Consider the following 22922-nt stretch of genomic DNA (forward strand, 5'->3'; position numbering starts at 1 on the left):
GTGCAGAACATGATTGTAATGACATCTGTTGACAGTTTGTATGATTATATTGTGAATTAGATCCAGGACAAGGAAATAGCAGTTTGTTGCTTTAATTTTGGACACCAGTGTAGTATAACAGAAGGCAGCTGCTAAGGAACTTGCGGAGGAGCAGAGATTAGCCTGCTTAGCCATAACAGGCAGAATTGGTAGCAAGCCCCCTGTTGAGATGAAAACCATGCGGGACAAGCCCCCATTACATCTCTGGGTTACAATTGAAGTAGCAACAGTGGCACACGTGTTAAAAAATCCAAAAACCCGCACCAGTGTAATTAATCTGATAAATATAAGAAAGACTGACCATACAATAACTTCCAGCTGCTTCAGTAAACCTTCCACTGTAAATAGGGAGCAGAGGAAGATTGAATCACAATAGTGTGCAGGTGACAGATCATAAACAGACAAAGTTGCGGGAACCGAGGTATGTATACAGGGTACAGCCTTGACTAGAGAACGCAGTCACCCTAGGGAAGCTGGCCACAGTATTCCAGGTAGAGATATTTGCTGTCAGAATGTAAGTGGAGGAAAGTCTACATAGGTGCTACAATGATTGTGGCGTCACTAGTGGAAATGAACAATCTGATAGGCTGGCCAGGACAGGAGTGATGACTTAATTTGTTGGGATGAAATCAGTCTTAACGATCAGCCAAGGCGATGGTAGAATCTAAACTATGTAGCTGGATCAGGAGGCAGCCCTCAGAATATTGGACTAAGACCTGAAAACAAAAACGTGGCAAACTAATGATGTCGAAACCATGTTTTAAGAGACATACTGCAATCCTGGGCTTGAACAGGAAGACAGGTTTGATTCATGTAGGACTAATGATTGGCCATGGGAACTTCAGGAAACACTTGCATGTGAGGTGTATCGATAAAGAAGCACCTATATGTGTACTATGTGGTGAGGGGATGAAACCACATGATATTTTTATCTTCCAATGTGTGCACTGGAGGCCAAAAGACACAAAATATTTGGGTTATTAATTTCTGAAGAAACTATGTCTTCATAAAGACATAGTAAAGAGTCTCCTAATACATTACAAAGGGTACTGGCTGGTTTAACTACAATGACAGGGAGAGAAGCCACACAATAAATTCAGTTTCAGTGCAGTCTAGGACCACTGTCGTTTTGTCTCCCTGTGCAAAACAGATAAAATCATGCGTGGATACACAAACGATTAATATTTTACGCCAACAGCGCAAAGTACATCGAGTAATACCATGTAATTCTGTAGACGAGGAAAGATTGCACAACATGTTTTTCATTCAGAAATCACATTTGGGTGTTGGTTTGTGACAAGATCCTGTTATGCCTCATGTATGAAGGAGAAACATTTATTAGCATGTGAGGAAATTTAACACTTGACAGACCATATTTTTTGTTCCATGATACAGCAGCTTCCATTAGTAGGGACTCCATGACTGTCATGGAATCAGTGGGCTCAGAAAAGGCATACTCGACACCTTGCACTAACTGCATGGCCCTTGTGAAGACTGGCTGAGAAAGCAAACAAATTTTGGCTGGGCCCTTTAGGATTATACATCTGCGTCATGTATCTTGAGTCAGAAAATGGGCTTCTTTGCAGTAAGACAAGTATCCACGTGGACAGTACAGTGATGCTTTGAGGATCATGGACTGTCAGCCATGTCCCATTGTTGCAATGTTCCTTGATGCGGTAGCAGTGTGTGTGCGCTGACATTGGTGTGTCTAGTGACAACATTGGACATAGGAGCAGCACTGGATCATGTTTTCAGCCAAATCTCAGTTCTGTATATAGCATTAAAAAGGACAGTGTGTGTGCGCTGACATTGGTGTGTCTAGTGACAACATTGGACATAGGAGCAGCACTGGATCATGTTTTCAGCCAAATCTCAGTTCTGTATATAGCATTAAAAAGGACATATCCATGTGTGGCAGCTCAAGGAAGGAGGAAGAATGTTGCTAATTTCATTTGCCATTGTTATGTAGACTCTGTGCCTGTCATGATGGTATGGGTTGCCATTGAGTACACATCACGATCACCTCTGGTTCCCAAATCCATTAATTTAGACACTAACTGTTTCATTTCAGGCATTTCGAGGCCAACAGCTTTGCATTGTCTTCAACAAGATATCACAAAACCACGTCTTGCCCATGCTATCCTGACATACATCAGTGTGAAAGGTGCTTGACTGTTGTCTTTGCCAATACATTCTCCAAATCTCTGACTCACTGGCAACATCTGATTACAGGGTGCTGAGAGATTGGCACACCACCAGTCATTAGCCATTATAATTGATGAACTCTGGTACAGAATTGAAGCAGTATGTAATGACACATCTGTATGCGTCATCCAAGCTCAGTTTGATTCACTGCCGAGCGTTACAGCCATGATTGCTGCCACAGGTGGCACTCCACACCTGTTGTATCGCCAGATCACCTACAAATTTAATTGTGTATTCTTCCTGATGTACTGCAAATGCACAATAAATAAAGTTTCATTATTTACTATCCTTGTTTTTATTCCATCTTTAATGGCCAATGGTGCATGTTGTATACTATGAGAATCGTGCTAGCCCATGTGTATAACCAAAGATCATTGCCAAACCAACTGTTAAACATCTTTCTGTCAAATAACCACAAAATCCTTAGCTGTAGGTATAATAGACCGTGCCAGTAAGCATTCATCCAAAGCCTAATCAAAACATAGTGCTGGTGGTACCTGGTGTATGGTAGTCTTTTAACACTACATGATGACCAGCAGATATATCCACAATACACACTACTGGTGGCCTGATGTAATCATTGATTATGTTCTTGGGAGCTGCTCCCAAAGACTTCTACACTCAGTTCATTATCTTGTGGGGATATAGAAAGAATAATTTCAGGAATGGGTAGTAGGTACTCATTGTTGTTTCTACACAAAGCCAGCAGATGATGCGCAGAGCATATAGTTTAGGTTCATGCTACTGCCAGTTTTTACCAACACTGACTGATCGCAGGACCGACCAGTTGGAAGATCACTATCATGGACAGTGAAGCTTACATTTGTCTCTTCCCTGTGTGTAAACAGATTTTTGTGCCATCTGATGAAAATCATTAAGGCACAAATAATTCCATTATGTTACATTGTGGCACATCAGAAGAAACACAAACTAAAAAGAAATAATAATAATCTTTGTTATTTTGAAGAGTTCACTTATAGTGAAGCTATTTGAAATTGCTCCTTAAATTTGGGGAAGGGCAAACCAGTAGCTACCATAATATTGTCCTCATTAGATTGTTGAGCAAATAATAATGCACGTGGTAAAGTGTTCCATAGGAAGAGGCACTGTACCCATGACACACCAAATAATAGCAAGACTGCCAATTCAGTGTTACATGACTCTTAGCATGCATGTCAATCAAGTAGTTTTGATTTTCCTGTTAATGCACAATGAGTGATGCTCACCTTGCCCCTTGCTGTGTTATGCAAGGATAACAAAAGGAAACACAACAAATATTACGCAAAAAATTGAGAGTGAGTATCTTCTGTGCGCCTAAGTGCTTTGAGAGAATGTGAGAATCATTGTGTGTCCCTGTATTTAGCATTTATCTCTTGCTGTCAATCATGAGAGAGGCCAGATGGAATATGTAATGTGGGAAAGAGACGGACAGCAATATAATGGTTTGTAAAGTATTGTCTGTCTCTCTGCAGAATGTGTCACACAATATGTACACACACTGTTATGTGCACACCACTCTGCCCCTATAAAATATCAGTGGACTGCTGCGCGGTCTGTATCTTTGAAAACTGTAACAGTTCTTCTAAAAACAGTCACTGTACTTGAGTAGAAAAACTTATTGTCATTTATGTGTAATAAATTACTGATGGGACACTAAATTATAATATTTTTTCATTACAGTTCATTAATTTCATTCAATACTGTTCAGTAAATATTGTTGAACCATTGACAACCCATCTCTACCAGAGGTGCGTCTATAATGCATACCTGTTGATGTGGCCCTTCCTGTCTATTGTTGCTTGTAATTACATTGAGCAAGAGAATGGTATCCCTCAAGGTTATATTTTAAGTCTGCTCATTTATGCCACTTCCATTAACATTATAACATCCGTGTTAAAGTTCCCTTTATTCCTGGTCAGCTTTTCTGTCTTTATTTCTTCTACAATTTGCAGTAACCATTTAACAGTAGCACCCGCGAACTAAAGTCAAGCAATTATGCTGAAAAGATAATCAAGAACTCCTTGAAGCCTTATTCACTTTTTCGTTATGTCTGATTGTATTGAACTGCAGAAAAAATCCTAAGCTTATCTTTCCTACGTTCATTCCCAGATGCCCCATGAAATGATCAGCTGAAAGGAGCATAATTTAAGGAAGTATTAATGCTGCAATAATGAGAGAATGCCAAAATAGAGGATCCTTCAATGCTTGTGGAGAATTGGATGTGCTGGTGGCTTAAATCATGTTCTTGCATATTCAGTTACATTGTCAATAACATTCAAAGTGTATGCAAGTCTTTAAGACAACTATCCCCACATTACAGTTCTGCCAATGGATTCTAAGACAGACTGAAGAAGAACCACAGTTTACAGCCTGCATTAAATGAGGTAAGTGAGATGATAAATTACCACAGTAATCACTTGCGGACTGATACACAAATCTTCAAGCAATCAAGAAAGTGAGGCATCCAATCACTTTAGTATCGATGTGCATGCAAAAATTATGGGTGTCAGCTCATAAGCCCATACACTCTAATGGACAAATTAACAAGTACTGTTCATTGCTAATTCCTGTGTGACTGATCACCGACACTATTGCAGAAAGTTAATCTTGCAGAAAGACAATGGGTCTGATTTATGTGTGACCAGAAATTACCCCATTTTCTATTTCGCGTACAACAGTACCTAATACTACCATTAAACAAAAGATGCATTGGTTGAGGAGGTTCAGTAGCTTAGCCTCTTTTTCTACTTGACCATGATCCCATAGATATCTTGCTTATGGGTATGTTTAAAGCCACTGGTATATCTCACACCCACTGATGATGAACACATGTTAGAAGAGCATGTGTTCCAAATGAGCATTACAATATCTGCCATATGTGTTTCTGAGCATTTGTGGTTCTTTGAGAAGTATGGCTGGAAGAAAGTATGTAGTGGCAAAAGACAACTGGCTGTCACAGGACAGAATAACCTTTATCTCAAGTAGTATTTGTTTCCAGATTTACATTTACAGGAGGTTTTTTTTTCTTTTTTTGTTTCGTAATTTTTGGCAGTACTGCCACCTGTAACATTACGGAGCAGTTTTTTAAAACAACTTCTACATATCTCCTGCAGTTTCTGGCGGAAATTGTTCAAGCAGGTGCCACTGGTAACAACCAATCCATGTGTGTGTCCACATACATTGCACCTAATTCTCTGTGGGGCATGTGGTTGGATATGCCTTAGTTCTTCCATTTGTCGAGGTTCCATTTCCTGTATTCTATCAATTTGTTCGAACAGGTCGACCCCAACTGAGATGATCAAGTCTCAGAGCTATTGATCTCCCTGCAGAGTATCCAAAACTTTCAGAGCTACTGATATTCTGACAGTTGCAGTTTTCTGCATAATCGTAAAGGTCTTTTTGACCTGGTCCTAATAGGGCTGAAGAGGGGCTCACCGTACAGGATTGAGGAACTATTAGTCATGCAATGGATATAGCCAATCTGATGGAAACTGAAAAAAAAAGAAATTGCTTGCATGCTTGGTTAGGCAAGGCATTTAATGTTTTCATGATGTGAGAGATTCGATTTTTAAAAATTTTGATATTGACTTGACAGTCATCCTGCGATGGTGGTTTATGACTGAAATGTTAGATGATATATACACTGCTGGGGTGGGGGGGGGGGGGGGGGGGTCGACATCAGTTTTGATCTGACGACATCATATGTCACCTGGGAGATAGTAGATGTACTGACAATGGATTCAACATCGTCCGCCAACTCATAGCGTAGCGGTATAGCTTCCAGACTGCTATCTGTGTCTGCCATTTAATAGTGAATTCTCACAGCCAGAAGGTTCAGAGTGGTACAAATGTGTGAAGCAAGCTGGCAACCATGCCAAGGACGCTCACTCATGGTTCCCATAGCCAACTGAGTGAGTTTGGAAGTGGTCAAATTGTGGCCTTCTGAGTGGCATGATGGTCCTTTCAGAGAATTGCTACACAAATTGGATGTGCTAAGTCAATTGTGCAATGATACTGGTATCACTGGTCACATGGACATTCTCCAGGGCCATAGGTGAGATTCTGGGTGTCCATGTAGCGTGGATTGTAAGGGTGGCAGTGACGGATCATACAGCTACGACAGCATAGATAAGAGGGCGTATGAGCCCAGACATGTCAACATGAGCTGTTGGGAACTGGTTATTAGCAGTGGGACTACGAGCATGCATATCTCTAGCCCATTTTTCACTCATACCACAGCTTCGACGTGCATGGCTCGACTGGTGCCATCGGAGTGTCACTTAGAAGATGAAATGATGCACCATGGTCTTCAGCAGTGGAAGCAGATTTTGCTTGCACACAAGTGTTGGTCATTTATGTGTGCAGCATAGACCTAATGAGTGCTGTAGTAGAGTACATTCGTTCAAGACACCTTGGCTCCACCCAAGGCCTTATGGTCCGGGGTGTGATAAACTAAAACTCTTGTTCACCTTCAGCGTTTCTCAAGGGCACACTAACCACGGCTTGGTATATTCAGAATGTTGTTAGACCTATTCTTGTGTTGTCCCTGTAACAGGAAAGTGACATGTTGTTCAAACAGGATAATGGTCGCCAACACACTACACGTGAAACTTAACATATTTTGCAAGAAATGCAACAACTTCCCCGGCGAGCCTGATCTCCAGGTTTGTCTCTACTTGAGCACATGTGGAATATGATGGGACAAGAAGCGACTTGTCAATCAACAACTCTTACAGAACTACATGAACAGGTCGAACAGGCATAGCATAAAATATCCCAGGACAATATTCGCCATCTGTAAGATTGACTGGATGCGAGTCAGTGCCTGCATTGCTACCTGTGGAGGTTACACCAAGTACTAATATGGGCGTTTCAGCATGGGCGAATACTTGGTACCTCAGAACTGCTTGTGCTACTGATCTGTAGATGTAATCATTTCATGTACTCCACATGCTTTGTTGCATTAATAAATCATGAGCAAATTGGAAATGGTAGTATTAACTTTTTGTCTGATAGCATAGGTTAAATAAAACAGCTGTTGGTTAAATTGTATTTAATGGCTATTGATTCTCACATGATGAAAACATTAATTGTTGTACCTAACCAAGCATGCAAGGTGATTCTTCAGTATAAACATGTCAAACTGAAATTGATAAATCTAAAAACAAAGATGATGTGACTTACCAAATGAAAGTGCTGGCACACAAACAAACACAAACATACACACAAAATTCAAGCTTTCACAACCAACGGTTGCTTCATCAGGAAAGAGGGAAGGAGAGGGAAAGACGAAAGGATGTGGGTTTTAAGGGAGAGGGTAAGGAGTCATTCCAATCCCGGGAGCGGAAAGACTTACCTTAGGGGGAAAAAAGAACAGGTATACACTCGCACACACCCACCTATCCATCCGCACATACACAGACACAAGCAATGTGATGTCATTTTCGTCTACATTCTATTTTTGCAGTTTTGATGGACATCCAGTGATAAGATGTATGACCGAAACCATTTGATGGTATGGAAGTTAAATAAAACAGTTGATACTTAAAATGCATTTTGTGATGTACTTAACAGCTGTTGGTTTTCACCTGATGAAAACATTAAAAATCTTATTGAGTCTTTGAGTAATGTTGACAGATTCTGTACAGTGCTCCTACACAAAATATAATATTGATTTCTAAGTCATCCCATTTGAGGTCCCTGATTGTTAAACTGCCCCAATTTTTTGATATCAGATTAATAGTGTGTCCAGATTTCATGTAATTCCAGCAGGACTGAGACATGAACTGCCAAGCACATCAGTTTGGTGTTCATTTGTAGATCTTTACTGAGAAAGAGCAAGTGGTAGGGTGTACTAAGATTATGTGGACACATCCTTTTTAGAAGTTTAAGATTTTAAGAGAATGCTTCAAGGTAAGAGAAGTTATCTACATACTGCAGATGTATATGAGATGATAGTATAACAGTCTGGAAGTGTTGCTGGAGTGACAGGTTGTGGGAGCACTTTCTCGTTCTGAATGTTTAATCAGGCCAACTTGCTCATCTGTGCTCTTAAAGAAATTTTAAATGATGCAGTTCCTCATCCATATGTCATCCGAATACTTAATTTCTGTTATCCAGGTTAGCTTGGTCAGTCTCTCCAAACAAAGTCTGGCTTGTTTAAAATGTCCTCACTCAAAGCAGTAATTAATTTCCACAAATTTTTTTTTAGTTTTATCTTGTGTAGTTTGGCTACCAAATAAAGGGTAAAAGGTGTTGGTAGGAGCACATTGCTTTGTTTAAGCCTATTGCTGATTCGAAATTTCTTGGAAATTTGGTACGGAACTTGACCTATCATACCTTCTTGGATAGCTAAAGTAGTTTAAAACAGTTTAGATGGTATCTCTAGGCGTATTGTATAGGTCATAGAAGCTAACAAAATGTGTTTATATTATTCCCTGGCACAGATCATGTCCATGTGAGATCTGAAGGAATAAAAGCCACACTGATATCCGAGGAGTATTTTCTTCAAAACAGTCTGAACCCTGTTCAGCAGAATTTCAGCAAAGATTTTTCCCCCAAGATACAGAGCTTAGCCACATGCTGTGATTCCCTTCCGCAAATGTTGTCAAGTATTTTTATGTTAGTTGGCAATGTGTGTGTTTTACACTTTAAAAAGATAAGATTGTAGACTCTTGTCTTGAGGGGCAATCTACATTTGTATGAGTCTAGATATTGTCCAGGCCAAGAGTCTTTGGTTTGAGGCTTCTAAGAGCTTTGCTGCACTCTGAATGACAGTGAAGGCATCCAATGTTGTGGTATATAAAGGAAAAAGTCTTCTCCAGCAGAAGGATGCTGTTAAATAATGGGTTAATGCGTCCTCCTCAACACATCAAAATTTCATAGCTCTTAGTAGTAATTGTGGTGGTGGTCATTTCTCAGGATCTGAATGAAAATTTCTGCATAAAAATTTCAGAGAGATCTGAAATTTGATAACTGTTACGCTGTAATTCTCTGTCTTCCTGCTGATTCTTGATTTCTTTTGCTTCAGCATTTATGTTTCAGATTTTGAGAAGAAAAGAAAGAATGTATTGTCTTCATTTTAAAGGCCGTCCCAAATTAGACAGTCTCTTTTGGCACTTATGCGAGTTAAAATTTCCTTATTGCTGCCATCAAGCCAATATTGTAACATTTTTGCTGTTAATGATTCAAAGTGTGATTCATTTCAGTTGCGCTTCCTTTGTGTTGATTTTGTTGTGAGTGACCTGATCTAAAATAGTTTTAGTACATTGAGGCAACAGTGTTTTAATGTGCTAAATTTTCTGCTGGAATGCTTGATGAAGAAAGCTTCAGCGAATGGAGCATCTGAAATGACGAGAGACTTTGTTGTTTGTCTGACATTTGCCAATGTTCCTTGATGTCTTTGTTAGGATATCTGCTTTCTTATTCCTGTCAGTTGTGCGGTAGGCAAAAATGCTCATTGTAAATTGCTCTCTATTTTACTCATTCATGAATTTTTGAAAGTAACTTTGTCTACTTTTTTCCTGTTTTTCTCCTGTGATGCTTCCTTGGAATTAATCTTGGAAATGAAATTAACTTATGTATGTTGAATAAAAAAAAACACACAAAAAGTTGCTTATACCTGTAGAGGCCAGTTTCTTAAAAATGTATTACCTTTGCTGTTGTGCTTATTCATGTATGAACTTAAAAAAGTTAAGTAAATAAGTTTTGCTAAATACGAGTTTTGAACAAAGAAATGGACTTACCTGAATTGTGTACCATGATGGAAGATCAATTTGTGTCAATTCAGTTACCTTTTTTTGCATTTAATTTATGACATGTACCATTGTTGAGTTTTGTAATATGCATATCTGTATAATTTCACTAATATTGATTGGTCTTGTAATTATTTGTTTTGCATGTAGGAGAATAGCTTTCTGAAAATTTTATACTGACTTGTGAGGATTCTCAAATTGTTTTACATTAAATTTTGATCTGGAGAGCCGTGACACGAATAATATAATTTGCTTCCGCAAGTTGTGAGACCATCATGATCCTGAGTACTTTATCACTTACATCTAAATGAAACCATTTTGGTTTTTCTTTTCTGAGGGAAGATATTCCTATTAGAACATATGTGGTGACAGACTTATCAGAATGTCAAATAAATCAAAGATAATACTGATACAAGGAAATTCATTTTTGGTAGTGCTGAAATGGCTTTGGCTGCAAAACAATAGTGCAAGAATGCATCCCATTACCTTCTGGTGTCAAGAATATGCAGTAATGGGAAATATGACAAAAACCATCATCAGAAATCTTATTAGTGCTTTCTGTCACAAAATGTTGAAATCTCAATTTATACATGAAAATTCAATGTTGCTTAATAACCGTCTGTATTTAAGACACAGTAACAACATGTTGTAATCCAAAACGAGTAGTAAATGTACCTGGTGACTGACATGCATGTATATTCTCTGCTAAAGCAACCTGTTCACCGTTAAATGTGTGGCACTCGACGTACAATTAGTTTCAAAGACAGTATCAGGCCCTTCTGTTGCTCAGTACCTCTTATTGGGTGAGTATTATAAATCTTTGTTTTTATAGTTATTAACTTGTGTGTGACTGAAGAGTGTGATGAAATAGTGCTACTACCTAACAACCAATCTTTATTTCAGTGTAAGCATGGACAATTTGTCGAGGGCTAGCAGCTATGAATTTGATGTTGCCTGAAAAGTTATATGTGATCAGCCACAAATGAAGCTTACATATTGCCAGTCCTGGTACACAAATATCAGTCATTCACAGAAGGAAACACTATTTGGCTTCACACCTGCAGAAATGTTTGTTTGTTGGCATTATTCACACACTTTAATACATTTTGAGTCAGACAACTTTTCTCCTCATCTCCCACTGATACACACCTATCCTTCATCCAAAGGTAGAACCAGTTTTAACCTTCCGTTAGTAACATGAATAACACACCTTTCAATGGTAACAGGGGTGACTCATCACTCCAAAGTTTTATTTTGCATATAATTACAACTTCAAAAAACTTATGGAATGAAACTTGATCTTTTTAGTTATTAACATTCTTATTAACATATAAACACTTAACAGTAATTGGATTATTAGGAAATTGTTCTTTAAGAGAAACAAGTTATGCGAATTTCTTTTGTATGATCATTGCATGTAGGCCTACAACATTTTATCCAGCCCAATTTCACTTTCTTGTCTTCATCTCTAAGACATACATGACATCTTGCTTGCTTCTGCAGCTTTGTGGGCCTCTTTTTCCTGGTCTTGTGGGTCCTTTGTTCCCAAGAGTGAAGCTGTATTTTCCAAAAGCTCTTGTGGCAAATTTTTCTGTAGGGGCCGTTTCATGTGTGGTGAAGCAAAGTTTAAATCAAAGATTTTTCAGAAAATCTTTTTTCACTCTCTTCTGTGATTTTTATAAGGAATAGAATAAAAGCATTTATTGCTGCCTGGTCCAATATTCCATAAAACGTCTGAAGAGGACAGCGTCATGTACTCCTCTAAACGGAGTATGCCTGTACCATTTTGTCAAATACATCCACACCTCCTTTGGTACTATTATAAAATTCAATGATCTCAGGTTTATTTGTGGTCTGGTTAACATCAGGAACACTATGCATTGTAGACAAAAGAACAACAGATTTTTCCTCTTTAGGAGTGAAGGAGACAAGTGTGTCTTTTTTTTCCCCCCCTGATGAAAAGCAAATTCCGACGATAGCACTTTCTTCTTTCTGTTGGGTAGGAAACTTGGTGGGATTTCAGCCTTATTTTTCCTCAATGTACCAACAGTTGTCAAATTCTCTTTCAGCAACATGTCTGCCAAAGTATAGCTGTGAACCAATTGTCACAAATGGTATTTCAACCTGTCCCACGAATAGTTATGAATGGAGTTTTCACATATTATCTTGGCAGACTGATTTGTGTTTCTGTTCTCCTTCCCAACATAAGGAATAGCATCTATCATGTAATTATGTTCTGGTGTCACACATTGTGATTATTTTGATGCCATATTTATCCATTTTTGAAGCAATGTAAACACGGAATAGGCATTTTCCCCAAAATCCAAAAAGCTGCTCATCTATTGTTACATACAAAGCTGTCCAGAGTGGAATAGGTGAAAATTTGTCATCCTTATTTCTCTTGGTCTTATCATCACATCTCAGACAATGTAGAAGAAATTTGAGCTTCATTTGATACATAATACATTTGTACACAGATGAGCCACACCACATTTCTTCAGTATTGAGATGACCATCTTTTCTGCTACCCAACATATAAAGCAATCCCATATTTCTTCCTTGCCCATATCACCAAGAAACCAATGGTCAATATATCTACTTTTTTTTCCCTCATTTGCATGAGCTACAATCATATCAACTACTCTTATCTAATAATATTTTGAGAGCATCTACCTCCAAGTCAATGTTTTGAGTAAAGTTAACAGCTTTAAGAATTTTTACAGTGTTTCTACTTTGGGTTTTACCTTTCTTAGGTGATATTTTAGACCATAAAAATCCATTCTTACCCCTGATTGTGTTTTCTGCAGATACCTCCTCCTCACCACCACCACCACCACCACCACCACCACCACCACCACCACCTTTGGACGTCTTAGCTTCAAACTCAGAACTATGTTCAGATTGTATTTCCAAATTATCTTCCCCACTTGAAAATAAGTCATTTGCACTGTGATTGTCATTTTTCCCTCCAAAACACTTCTTACAAAGTCCTCAAACCTTCGACCATTCACATTTACAGATTCAATACTTGAAAAGCTTATGAAATCTAGCAAATATAGTTCACCTACGAAAATGGTAACAGGTGACCTATAACCCCAAGAACTATTCAGTCTCAAGTAGCAGCTGGAGACAACTGACCAGCAGCACGACAGACCAGTGACTCATTTATATGACAATGACAAAAGAATGCACAAGCCAGTCAGAAAAAATACCATTGTTTGCCAACTTAACAGAAGAAACAAACTATCACTGGAGTGACACATCATCCCTTTTACTGAGGCTTAACCGTATCTAGACTAACAGCCATCGGTCTTAACCAGTTTGAATTTTGGTGTGTTGCTCTTCCTTCTTCTCCTCCCTCCCCCCCCCCCCCCCCATATATATATATATATATATATATATATATATATATATATATATATATATATATATATATATATATATATAAAATCTTTATCTTTCCAACAAACAAAAATCACTCAGCAGGTAGGGCACTTGCTTTATGAAGTCTTGTTCCCAATGGAATGAGAGTGGATTTTCACAATTAAAACACAGTCTTTCAGCTTTTACAAAAGGCCATATCCATTATTATTGCTTCTTTTCCTGAAGCTAATCATTTCAAATGCATTCTTTTGTAAAACAACAAATTCTTTCAATATTCTCAAACTAATTTCTGGTTTTACAAGACAACTGCATATAAGTGTGAAGTTAAGACACTTCCATAGATGACACTATTATATTGCTCATGTATCAGAACTTCCTCATGAAAAAAAGTAAGGAACACAATATTTTGTTTTTTAGAAAAAGATATTTATTGTGAATCATGGTTTTTCATCTTGTGAAGCATATCACACTTACGTGTGAAGTAACATTTAAAAATGGAATTACTTTAACCAGTAACAAATATTTAATACTGGTTACAGACTGATGTGTACAAATGCATAGCATTTAAAAAACATACAATTTCTTTCTCAAATACACATTGAAAAGTGAAGTTTCATGGCAGATAGTGAAACAAAATCTAAGCCTATCTTATAGAAACTTTAGAAATTTCTATTACTTGTCTAGGTATAGACACATAACAACACTATTTAAAAATTACTATATGTTACAGTAATTTATAAAATGTGATTTCTATGGATGTCTTTGCCTCATTCATTCTTGGAGTATCTCATGTTTTATGAGAAGTAGCCCACAGATCTACTAATGGGTTAAATACTGGACTGTTATTTAATGTTATAATACTATCCAAATAATTTGTAACTGTTTTATAATGAAAAATTTATTAGGGAATTGGAAGCACACCAAATTTCCAACAGCAAATAGCAAGATCTACTGTCGGCATAAATGTGGGTTTTATTTTTCATACACACACCATACAGAAAATCACTGATTTGGACAAGATTCTGTGTAAGATAATTTAATCTCAGGGTTTAAATAAATACTAAAAGACATAGAACTCTTTTTGCCATCTTTTATACATTCTTTTGCAACTAGTGACAGACATAAAAAAAACACTCATAATTTAATATTTCAAAATATACAAATTTGGGAGTGAAGAAGCTGATGTAGCTGCTCAGTCATATTCTCTCTCTCTCTCTCTCTCTCTCTCTCTCTCTCTCTCTCTCTCTCTCTCTCTCTCTCTCTCTCTCTCATTGAACATACAAAAAAAGACACACACCAACACATTACAAAGCTGCAACAATCAATGGTGCGTGCTCTCCATCGGTACGCAGTCTTTTTCCACATCAGTATTCTTGTTTTTAGGAGGGCTGTCATTGCTGGGGTCATCCCAGTGTTGCCTCACACCAGATCCAAATATCAGGTACACTGTCGCACATACTATATACACACCAGATGCAATCATGAAGACAACTCTCCAAGCTGCTTGTGTTGGCTGCAATGAAAATTTTATACATTTAGGACATCATCACAGAATACAAATCAGATTTCTATATGCAAATATTTATTTCATGAGGAGTGTGCTGTAAAAAGTGCCCCTTATACATCTCAAATAAAGAACTTTTTTATTCCTTTTGATTTTAGTCCTATAGATGTTACCACAAAACCCATCAAGGACATGGTACAAATCAAAGCACACAGTAACAACAGACGGCTAAGGTTTTTTTTAGAAACTGCACAGAAATGCTGCTCTATTAATTTTAGAATTTACTCTGAGACCATGCTACTGGCTATTAACTGATGTGAAGAATGGCAGTTAAAGGAGGATTTTTTTTGTTTTGAGAGACTCTTGCAACACAATGACTTAGCACATTTCCATCATTTTGCATTTGTTTGAAATTATATGAAACTGTTGAGAAAATTGTTAGTACAAGATAGGTGTATTTGTCAAATATGTAACTATGAGGCATGTAAAAAAGATTATGAGTAAAATACAACATGTACATGATGTACTTACCCTTCCATGGATTATGTAGCCTGCTGCTATTGGAGCTAAAAGGCCAGCCAAGTTTGCCAAACAGTTGGTGAAACTCATAAGAATACCAGCAAAACGTGGTGAAATGTCAAGGTGATTCACCTTGAATCCGGAATAAATACCTCCATTAAGACCAACACCAATAGTTAACAGTGCTACTGTAAGTGTTGGATCACAGCCTGTGTATGATGCTGCTATTAAAGCGACTGCAGGTCCATACTGACCTGAAATAGAAAAGTTGGTTTTATAATTTATAGCAAAATTATACAGGAAACTGAAGCAAATTTTGCACCCTGCTGTTCTGATGTAAGCACTGTACAGGAAACTCTGTCTAAAAGTCTTGTAAGGTGTATAATTGTTATTAAATGTCTTATGAGGTAATGTTAATTTCATTAACAACTCCAGTTCACTGTAATAATTTCTTACCAATGCTATTTACTATCTTTCTTGTTACTCCATGAGTAAATCGCCGGCTGGAAATCATCCAGTCCGCTGCATGACTAGCAACAATTGAAAATATCCACATTGCAAGGTATGGGAGTGCAGAAAGAGTTCCATTCTGAAATTTAAGTCACAGGAAGATTATTAAGCTGTAGGGATACAGACATCATTCATAACACATTTGACAGAATGTGTGGCAATTCCTGTACCTCTTTTATGTCAAAGTGCAGCACTTGTTTCATGAATGTTGGAAGTTCTGTCATCAGTGTTTCATATCCATAATTTTGCCCCATGTGTGCAATAAGAATTGCCCAGAATGGTAGAGACTTTATTATGCTTTTCCAGGGAACTGGAGGAGACTGAAATGTAAAAAATCATTGAATCATTGAATCATACAATGCATTCTAAATGAATGAGAATACAAGGAAAATATACGATAAATATATATTTCTAAATTCATGATGGGAGAGTTTTAAATGTTACTCACAGAGACACCTGCAGAGCCCCATACAGTGTGTGTGATGTATTTCTTCTCATCTTCAGCTATGCGAGGGTGGACATCAGGGTCTTCATAAACCATGATTAGAAAAGCAACAGACCATATTGTACCCACAGCACCAAAAACGTAGAAAATCGATGGCCAACCACCATCGAATCCATATTCAGAGAGCAAACCACTGAGAGGCATAGATACTACTGTACCAAACTGTGCGCCTAGAAGAAAACAAAACATATGTAAGAAGGTGTGTGCACAACATGTAAAAATATCAATAAATGACCTCTGAAAATCACATGCAAGATAATAACTATTAATAATAATATACATCTCTAGGCTAGAGGCTGTATGTGGAGGACATATGCTGAATACTGAGTGATAGTTTTGTATACCATGACTGGTTTATCGTATTTAGGATTAGAATCTGAAGTACCCTTTGCAGTCAGGTAACACTCATTGCACTAATACCACCAAATGTCAAATGATTCCTGGCCACTTGCTTAAAGAGTGCATTTATTACACCAATGGTGATCTCACTGCTGTTTATCTCAGAAGAAGCCAAGACTGAATCCTTTTTCATAAAAGTTTTTAGGTTGCTTAAAGTAATGGAACCATGACCGTACTCAGCCTCAAAACTGTCTTAATTAAAAAGAAATCATGTTCATAGATTTGTTGTTACAAGCCAAAAAACACAACATGTAAGTAAAAGACATTGAATGTACTGCGAATGATGGAGTGTGTAACAGCAAAATTCCTGAAATGCATTCCTCACTAATTTTATAAGTTGAAATAACATGAAGGAAGGTTATGGCCTTCGACGACAGCCCTACGGATTTTACCTTTACATTAATCATACAATGCAAATCTTTCGCCACACAACTTCCACATTCTTTCAAAAATGACGAACACTAGTAAGCCTGATAATGGAGTGGAGTATAAAAAACAACCCTTATATATATTTTTTAAAGAGCCATGTTCAAATCTCAGTTTGGTCGTTCTCATTTAAGCTTACCATTGGTTCCCTTCATCAGGTCATCATTTTACTTAATACTGATTTATGGTCCTGTTTTTAAAATCTGTCAGTTGACATTAAGCTGCTTAAAAAAATGGAATGACACAGGTCAGAAGTGTCACAGTAGCCAAGAAGAATCTAATAACTGATAGAGACAGATTTAATCAAACACTATAGTTACAAAGAAGCTGGGTTGTTTGACATTACGTACCTGCATATACAAAAGCACCCATACGACTCCTCTCGTTAGGCGGAATCCATTTCGCAAGCAGGGCATGTGTGCATGGTACAATGGGGCCCTAAAAAGAAAAGTGATTTCATGAAACGTTAGTAAGACTACTATGGACTTTAGGTATTGACATTTGTGAACTAATGTATTGATTTTATATATATATATATATATATATATATATATATATATATAAAATGGAAGGAAACATTCCACGTGGGAAAAATTATATATAAAAACAAAGATGAGGTGACTTACCGAACAAAAGCGCTGGCAGGTCGATAGACACACAAACATACACACAAAATTCAAGCTTTCGCAACAAACTGTTGCCTCATCAGGAAAGAGGGAAGGAGAGGGGAAGACGAAAGGAAGTGGGTTTTAAGGGAGAGGGTAAGGAGTCATTCCAATCCCGGGAGCGGAAAGACTTACCTTAGGGGGAAAAAAGGACAGGTATACACTCGCACACACGCACATATGTCTGCTTGTGTCTGTATGTGTGGATGGATATGTGCGTGTGTGCGAGTGTATACCTGTCCTTTTTTCCCCCTAAGGTAAGTCTTTCCGCTCCCGGGATTGGAATGACTCCTTACCCTCTCCCTTAAAACCCACTTCCTTTCGTCTTCCCCTCTCCTTCCCTCTTTCCTGATGAGGCAACAGTTTGTTGCGAAAGCTTGAATTTTGTGTGTATGTTTGTGTTTGTTTGTGTGTCTATCGACCTGCCAGCGCTTTTGTTCGGTAAGTCACCTCATCTTTGTTTTTTTATATATATGGGTATTTAATACGGCAGCCTGTAAAAACAATTACTTGAAACACAATGATGAAATTACTTAAAACACAATGATGAACAACATTGTATAGAAATACATTTAAAACAATCCAGGAATTAATATGCACTGATTTAGGGAGTCCACAGAAATCCTACACCACGACTGTGGCATGAGTAGGCCTGTATCAGTTCTATTTCCCTCAAATAAGAGTCACATGGCTTAACCACAGTTTTGCCTCACTAAGAAACAGCACTGAGCAAAATAGTACTGTGGCTGATTATTTAATTTCTATGTCCAAATTTTATTACAATGGTAGTTCCCAAAGTTCATGGCTGGATCTAATTGGAGGGGTCGGTGGAAGGAAGTACTAACCATCAATTGAAATGGACTAGAATAAAATGGAATAGAACAGAATAGCCTGATCACATTATCTGTTATATTTTCAAAAACATCACATTTTGATAACAACATAAGAAAAGGATAGATTTCTCTCACAACATAGAAGTGACACTGAGTCACAGACAAGAACAATAAAAAAGGCTGCTAAACATTTAATATCCTCTTTTGGAAGGAGGACTTCTTTGTCTGAAAGCTGAAATTTTTAGCTGTTCTTTTCCATTGTGCCTGTCCAAAACTCAATGCCTCCTGTGTATGGTGCGTAACAATCTATCCTTTTCATATTTTTATTATTCCATCTGGACTTTCCTTTGTTACATGTTGGTAACAAGTCGTTCTCTATGTACCACAAGAAAACATTGTCTACTACACAAACAGCTTTGTTTTATTGTATTTATGGTTTTATTATTGAATTTAATCGAAGGTCTTATTATTGAATTTAATCGAACATAAAACATTCAATACCTCAAAATACACTGTTGTGGTTTAGCACATTCTTATGCCAACATTTTCAGTTATTAGATACCAATTACGAAAAAAAGAATTTAAACTGATGCTTCGCAGGTACAGACATCACAATGGACATTTTTTGCTTCAAGAAGCAGCAGCAGAATGGATTAAAAAAAACACTGGATGTATACGAAATTCTTCCACAAATCAAATCATCTCCTCTCTTTCTCGTGCAATGCATTTGGGATTTCCAGTAATCTTAACTATTCTCAAGATTAATGACTTTTACTTGTGAAATTACCTTGACATAGCAAATGACACTACAGTAAAATACTGGGCTTGTAAAAGGACTATATTGGTCTTAATTTTTCTATTAATTACTGGAGCTGGACATTTGTGTATGCAGTTGTTTAGCATAACCCTTTCAAAATGCAGACAATGAGTACGATAGCTTTTATATTTCATCCCTGTAAGTACAGAAGGTCCTTTCCAGTTATTTGTCTCTTCTGTAAATACCCTGTAATATAGTTTTTTGCACTAACTCTAAATATTTTCCCATTCTTCGCAGTTATATTGAGACACACAGTCTCTGAAAATTGGCATGTATTTTTAGTGCCATAAGCTATGGTTTTCTTGGTTTTGCAAGAAGTGTACTACCAATTCCATTTTTTGTACCCCCCCCCCCCCCCCCCTACCTATCTATGTGACTTCTCACTAACACTGATTTGTCACTCCATGTTCAACTGTTCCTCACATATGTCTTCAGGGAGGCATTAATAATAAAGAGTGCACATATCCCAAGTAGGCTGCAACAATCGCTGAAATCAATTTTTTTCCAACCTTATTTTCACACTCTGATAAACAATAGCTAGTTTTAGCTAAGTCTACAGTAAATTTTTATCTTATTTTTACATACTCTTAAGTTGACTCATTACTTACCTCTCCCAAACCTTGAATAAATCTCACTGCAATGAGCCATTCATAACCATGTCTTGCTGCCACTGGCACCAATAGTCCAAAAACAGAGTTGATCAACATTCCAACACCCAAGAACAACTTGGCACCATATTTCTTGGACAGTAGTCCAAATGGAATCTGTGTAATAACATAACCATAGAAGAAACTGCTGAGGATGTATCCTTGCAGTGTTGTGTCCCAAACAAAAGAGCCCTCAGAAGCAGATCTTGATGATGGTTCCTGCAATATATACAACAAGAATTTTTATAAAATGTTTGTTTGTGTGTTAAAAAGGTAGCAAATATAGTTGAATTAACATTTTAGAGTTCATACACTTGCATTAAGTCTCACATTCAAGGCTAAAATGGTTTTGCAAGCTAATGATTAAATACATCTGATTAAAATCTCACCTATCATTAAAAATGTATAAAGAAAAAGCTTAGAAGGTTTTGTTTCTTGGCAAAAAATAACGAACAAGCACTGAGTTGTGAGCAGAAGTATTATCGTGCTGATAAGGCAGTTTCAATTGGGATTTGGTTTTGATGTCATACCCGTACCCATGTTTCGTCACCTGTTAGTTAACCTTCTTTGGAAATGCTGGATCGTTTTAGTCTTTGTTCAGCAATTCCTGTTAGATGTTTCCGCGGCGTCATTTTGGGTCGAAATTCAAAAATTTTGGAACAAACTTTGCTGCTACACGTTTCATGCCCACAACCTACGGTGAGGGGGAGGGGGAGGAGGGGGGGAGGCTTGACATAAGCCAAAGGATAAGCCGACTTCACCAGCAACTTCTCCGCTGGTGATTCGGCGATTTTCTACAACCATTTTCTTTTTTTCTCTACCATTGTCATCAGTAATTGATGTACTAGGGCAGTCATCATCGTCCACGTCTTCTCGACCTGCTTGAAACGTTTATCATTGCCTTACTCATAGCAGATTCGCTACAAGCCACAGCCAACATTTCGAATGCACTTTATTCACGTTTTTCAGGCAAAATTTAATGTAAATTCTTTGATCTATCTTTTACGAAAGTAAAAATTCCCCGAGAACTCTACAACATATATTACCTTTCCAACTATCAACAATCAACTAAATATATAAAACAGTTGAAAACGGAAACATACGTCATGAACATGTATACCAACCGATACAAAATTGAAACTCGGGATGTATAAAGCCCGCAAAACTAAAAAAAATTGCGTTATTTTTTGACCACACCTCGTATACGCCTACCTTAGAAGTGTCCAGAGAAAAGTACATGGCTGGTAACTGCTGCCAGGTAATCAATAGGGAAATGTTGGAGATAAGATAGGTTTAAAGGAGCCATACACTTTTTTCAAAAATATTGTCCCATTCTCATTATCCTTCCAACTGCACTTTCAATAAAATATTGTTGATTTACTAGGTAACTGATGCTCACCAGTTGGTAGTCATCATCAGCGGCGGGTGCTATCTGTGCGTCCCACAGTGTGCCCAGCTTGGCCGATGTTCCTGACGGAAGGCACTCGTCGTCCTCAGTCGTATTCTCCTTAGGCAGGGCAGTGTGATTCACCATGGCGACGATTGCCACCGACATGTTGGTCCGCATCACGTATGCGTTCGCCATGCCCAAGAAGAGCATGAACGTAACCATGTGTCGCGCGCCGACGCATGCTGAAACAAAAATGAGACGCCACTGTCAATGTACCTGCTTTCTCGACCAGTTTCAGGTCAGAAGGTTTCCATCAGATCGGCGCTAGAACACTAATAGATTAAACGACATGCATTTAATAGTACATACAGGGTGACGTATTATTGAACAACCTGAAATAAAATCGTCATAACTTCTGAACGGTTTGCATTAGGACGTTCAAACTGCACGGTTGGCTGCGGGGCAAGATGGGAGTTAGTATGCGCGGTAAGGTTTACTTCAGCGACGAAGCCCACTTTCGTTTGGATGGGTTCGTCAGTAAGCAAAATTGGCGCATTTGGGGGGGACTGAGAATCTGCATTTCGCGATCGAGAAGTTTGAGAGTGTGGTCTGCGCAATGTCCAGTCACGGAATAATCTGTGCGATATTCCTTGATGGCACGGTGACTGCCGAACAGTACGTGAAGGTTTAGGAAGATGATTTCATCCCTATTATCCAAAGTGGCCCTGATTTCTACAAGATGTGGTTCGTGCAAGACAGATCTCGACCCCATTGAAGCAAGAGAGTGTTTGATGTCCTGGAGGAGCACTTTGGGTGCATTCTGACCGGGGTACCCAGAGACCACTGGCATGGGCCTCTATGGACCGGCATATTCTTCGGATCTGAACACATGCGACACCGTTTTGTGGGACTATATTAAAGACAAGGTGTTCAGCACGAACCGCAAAACTATTGCTGAGCTGAAAACAGCCGTTTGGGAGGAGATCAACAGCATCGAAGTTTCGACACCTCCGCGGATCATGCAGAATTTCGCTATTCGTCTGTGCCACATCATTGCCAATGATGGCAGGCATATCGAATATGTCATATCTAAATCCGAATATCTGTAGTGACGTTTACATGTTGAATGAAGTGTGTGCACGCCGTAGTTTGTAACTAATTTAAGTTTTTTATGTAGCTCAATAAATGTCACCCTGGATGATAGTATTATTGCTCAGCTTAATGGGGGTCCAGCGTTTCGTATGAACTGGAGCCTACAGTCTAGACATCTTAGTATACCCGAAATGAAACACAGAACGTTTGTACATGTTCTATGCCTCTGCTTC

At 38.1% G+C, this 22922-nt stretch overlaps 1 protein-coding gene across 4 annotated transcripts in view; it reads right to left on the minus strand.

Moving 5' to 3' along the window:
* Positions 1–13886: 13886 nt before the first annotated feature.
* Positions 13887–22922, minus strand: part of LOC124605422 (putative inorganic phosphate cotransporter) — a 169174-nt gene continuing 160138 nt past the window's right edge. For 2 of the 4 annotated variants that reach the window (XM_047137079.1, XM_047137078.1), the window contains exons 2-9: positions 21607–21839; positions 20169–20426; positions 17596–17683; positions 16364–16590; positions 16086–16235; positions 15862–15994; positions 15418–15659; positions 13887–14895 (exon numbers count right to left, since the gene is read on the minus strand). In XM_047137079.1, the coding sequence (XP_046993035.1) occupies positions 14704–14895; positions 15418–15659; positions 15862–15994; positions 16086–16235; positions 16364–16590; positions 17596–17683; positions 20169–20426; positions 21607–21839 (1523 nt within the window). In that variant the 3' untranslated portion in view covers positions 13887–14703. The remainder of the gene's footprint in view (positions 14896–15417; positions 15660–15861; positions 15995–16085; positions 16236–16363; positions 16591–17595; positions 17684–20168; positions 20427–21606; positions 21840–22922) is intronic. The other 2 variants (XR_006978641.1, XR_006978642.1) reach the window with 2 other exon arrangements.

Source organism: Schistocerca americana, chromosome 3 (genome assembly GCF_021461395.2).
Source record: "Schistocerca americana isolate TAMUIC-IGC-003095 chromosome 3, iqSchAmer2.1, whole genome shotgun sequence".
In the NCBI taxonomy this organism is placed as follows: domain Eukaryota; kingdom Metazoa; phylum Arthropoda; class Insecta; order Orthoptera; family Acrididae; genus Schistocerca; species Schistocerca americana.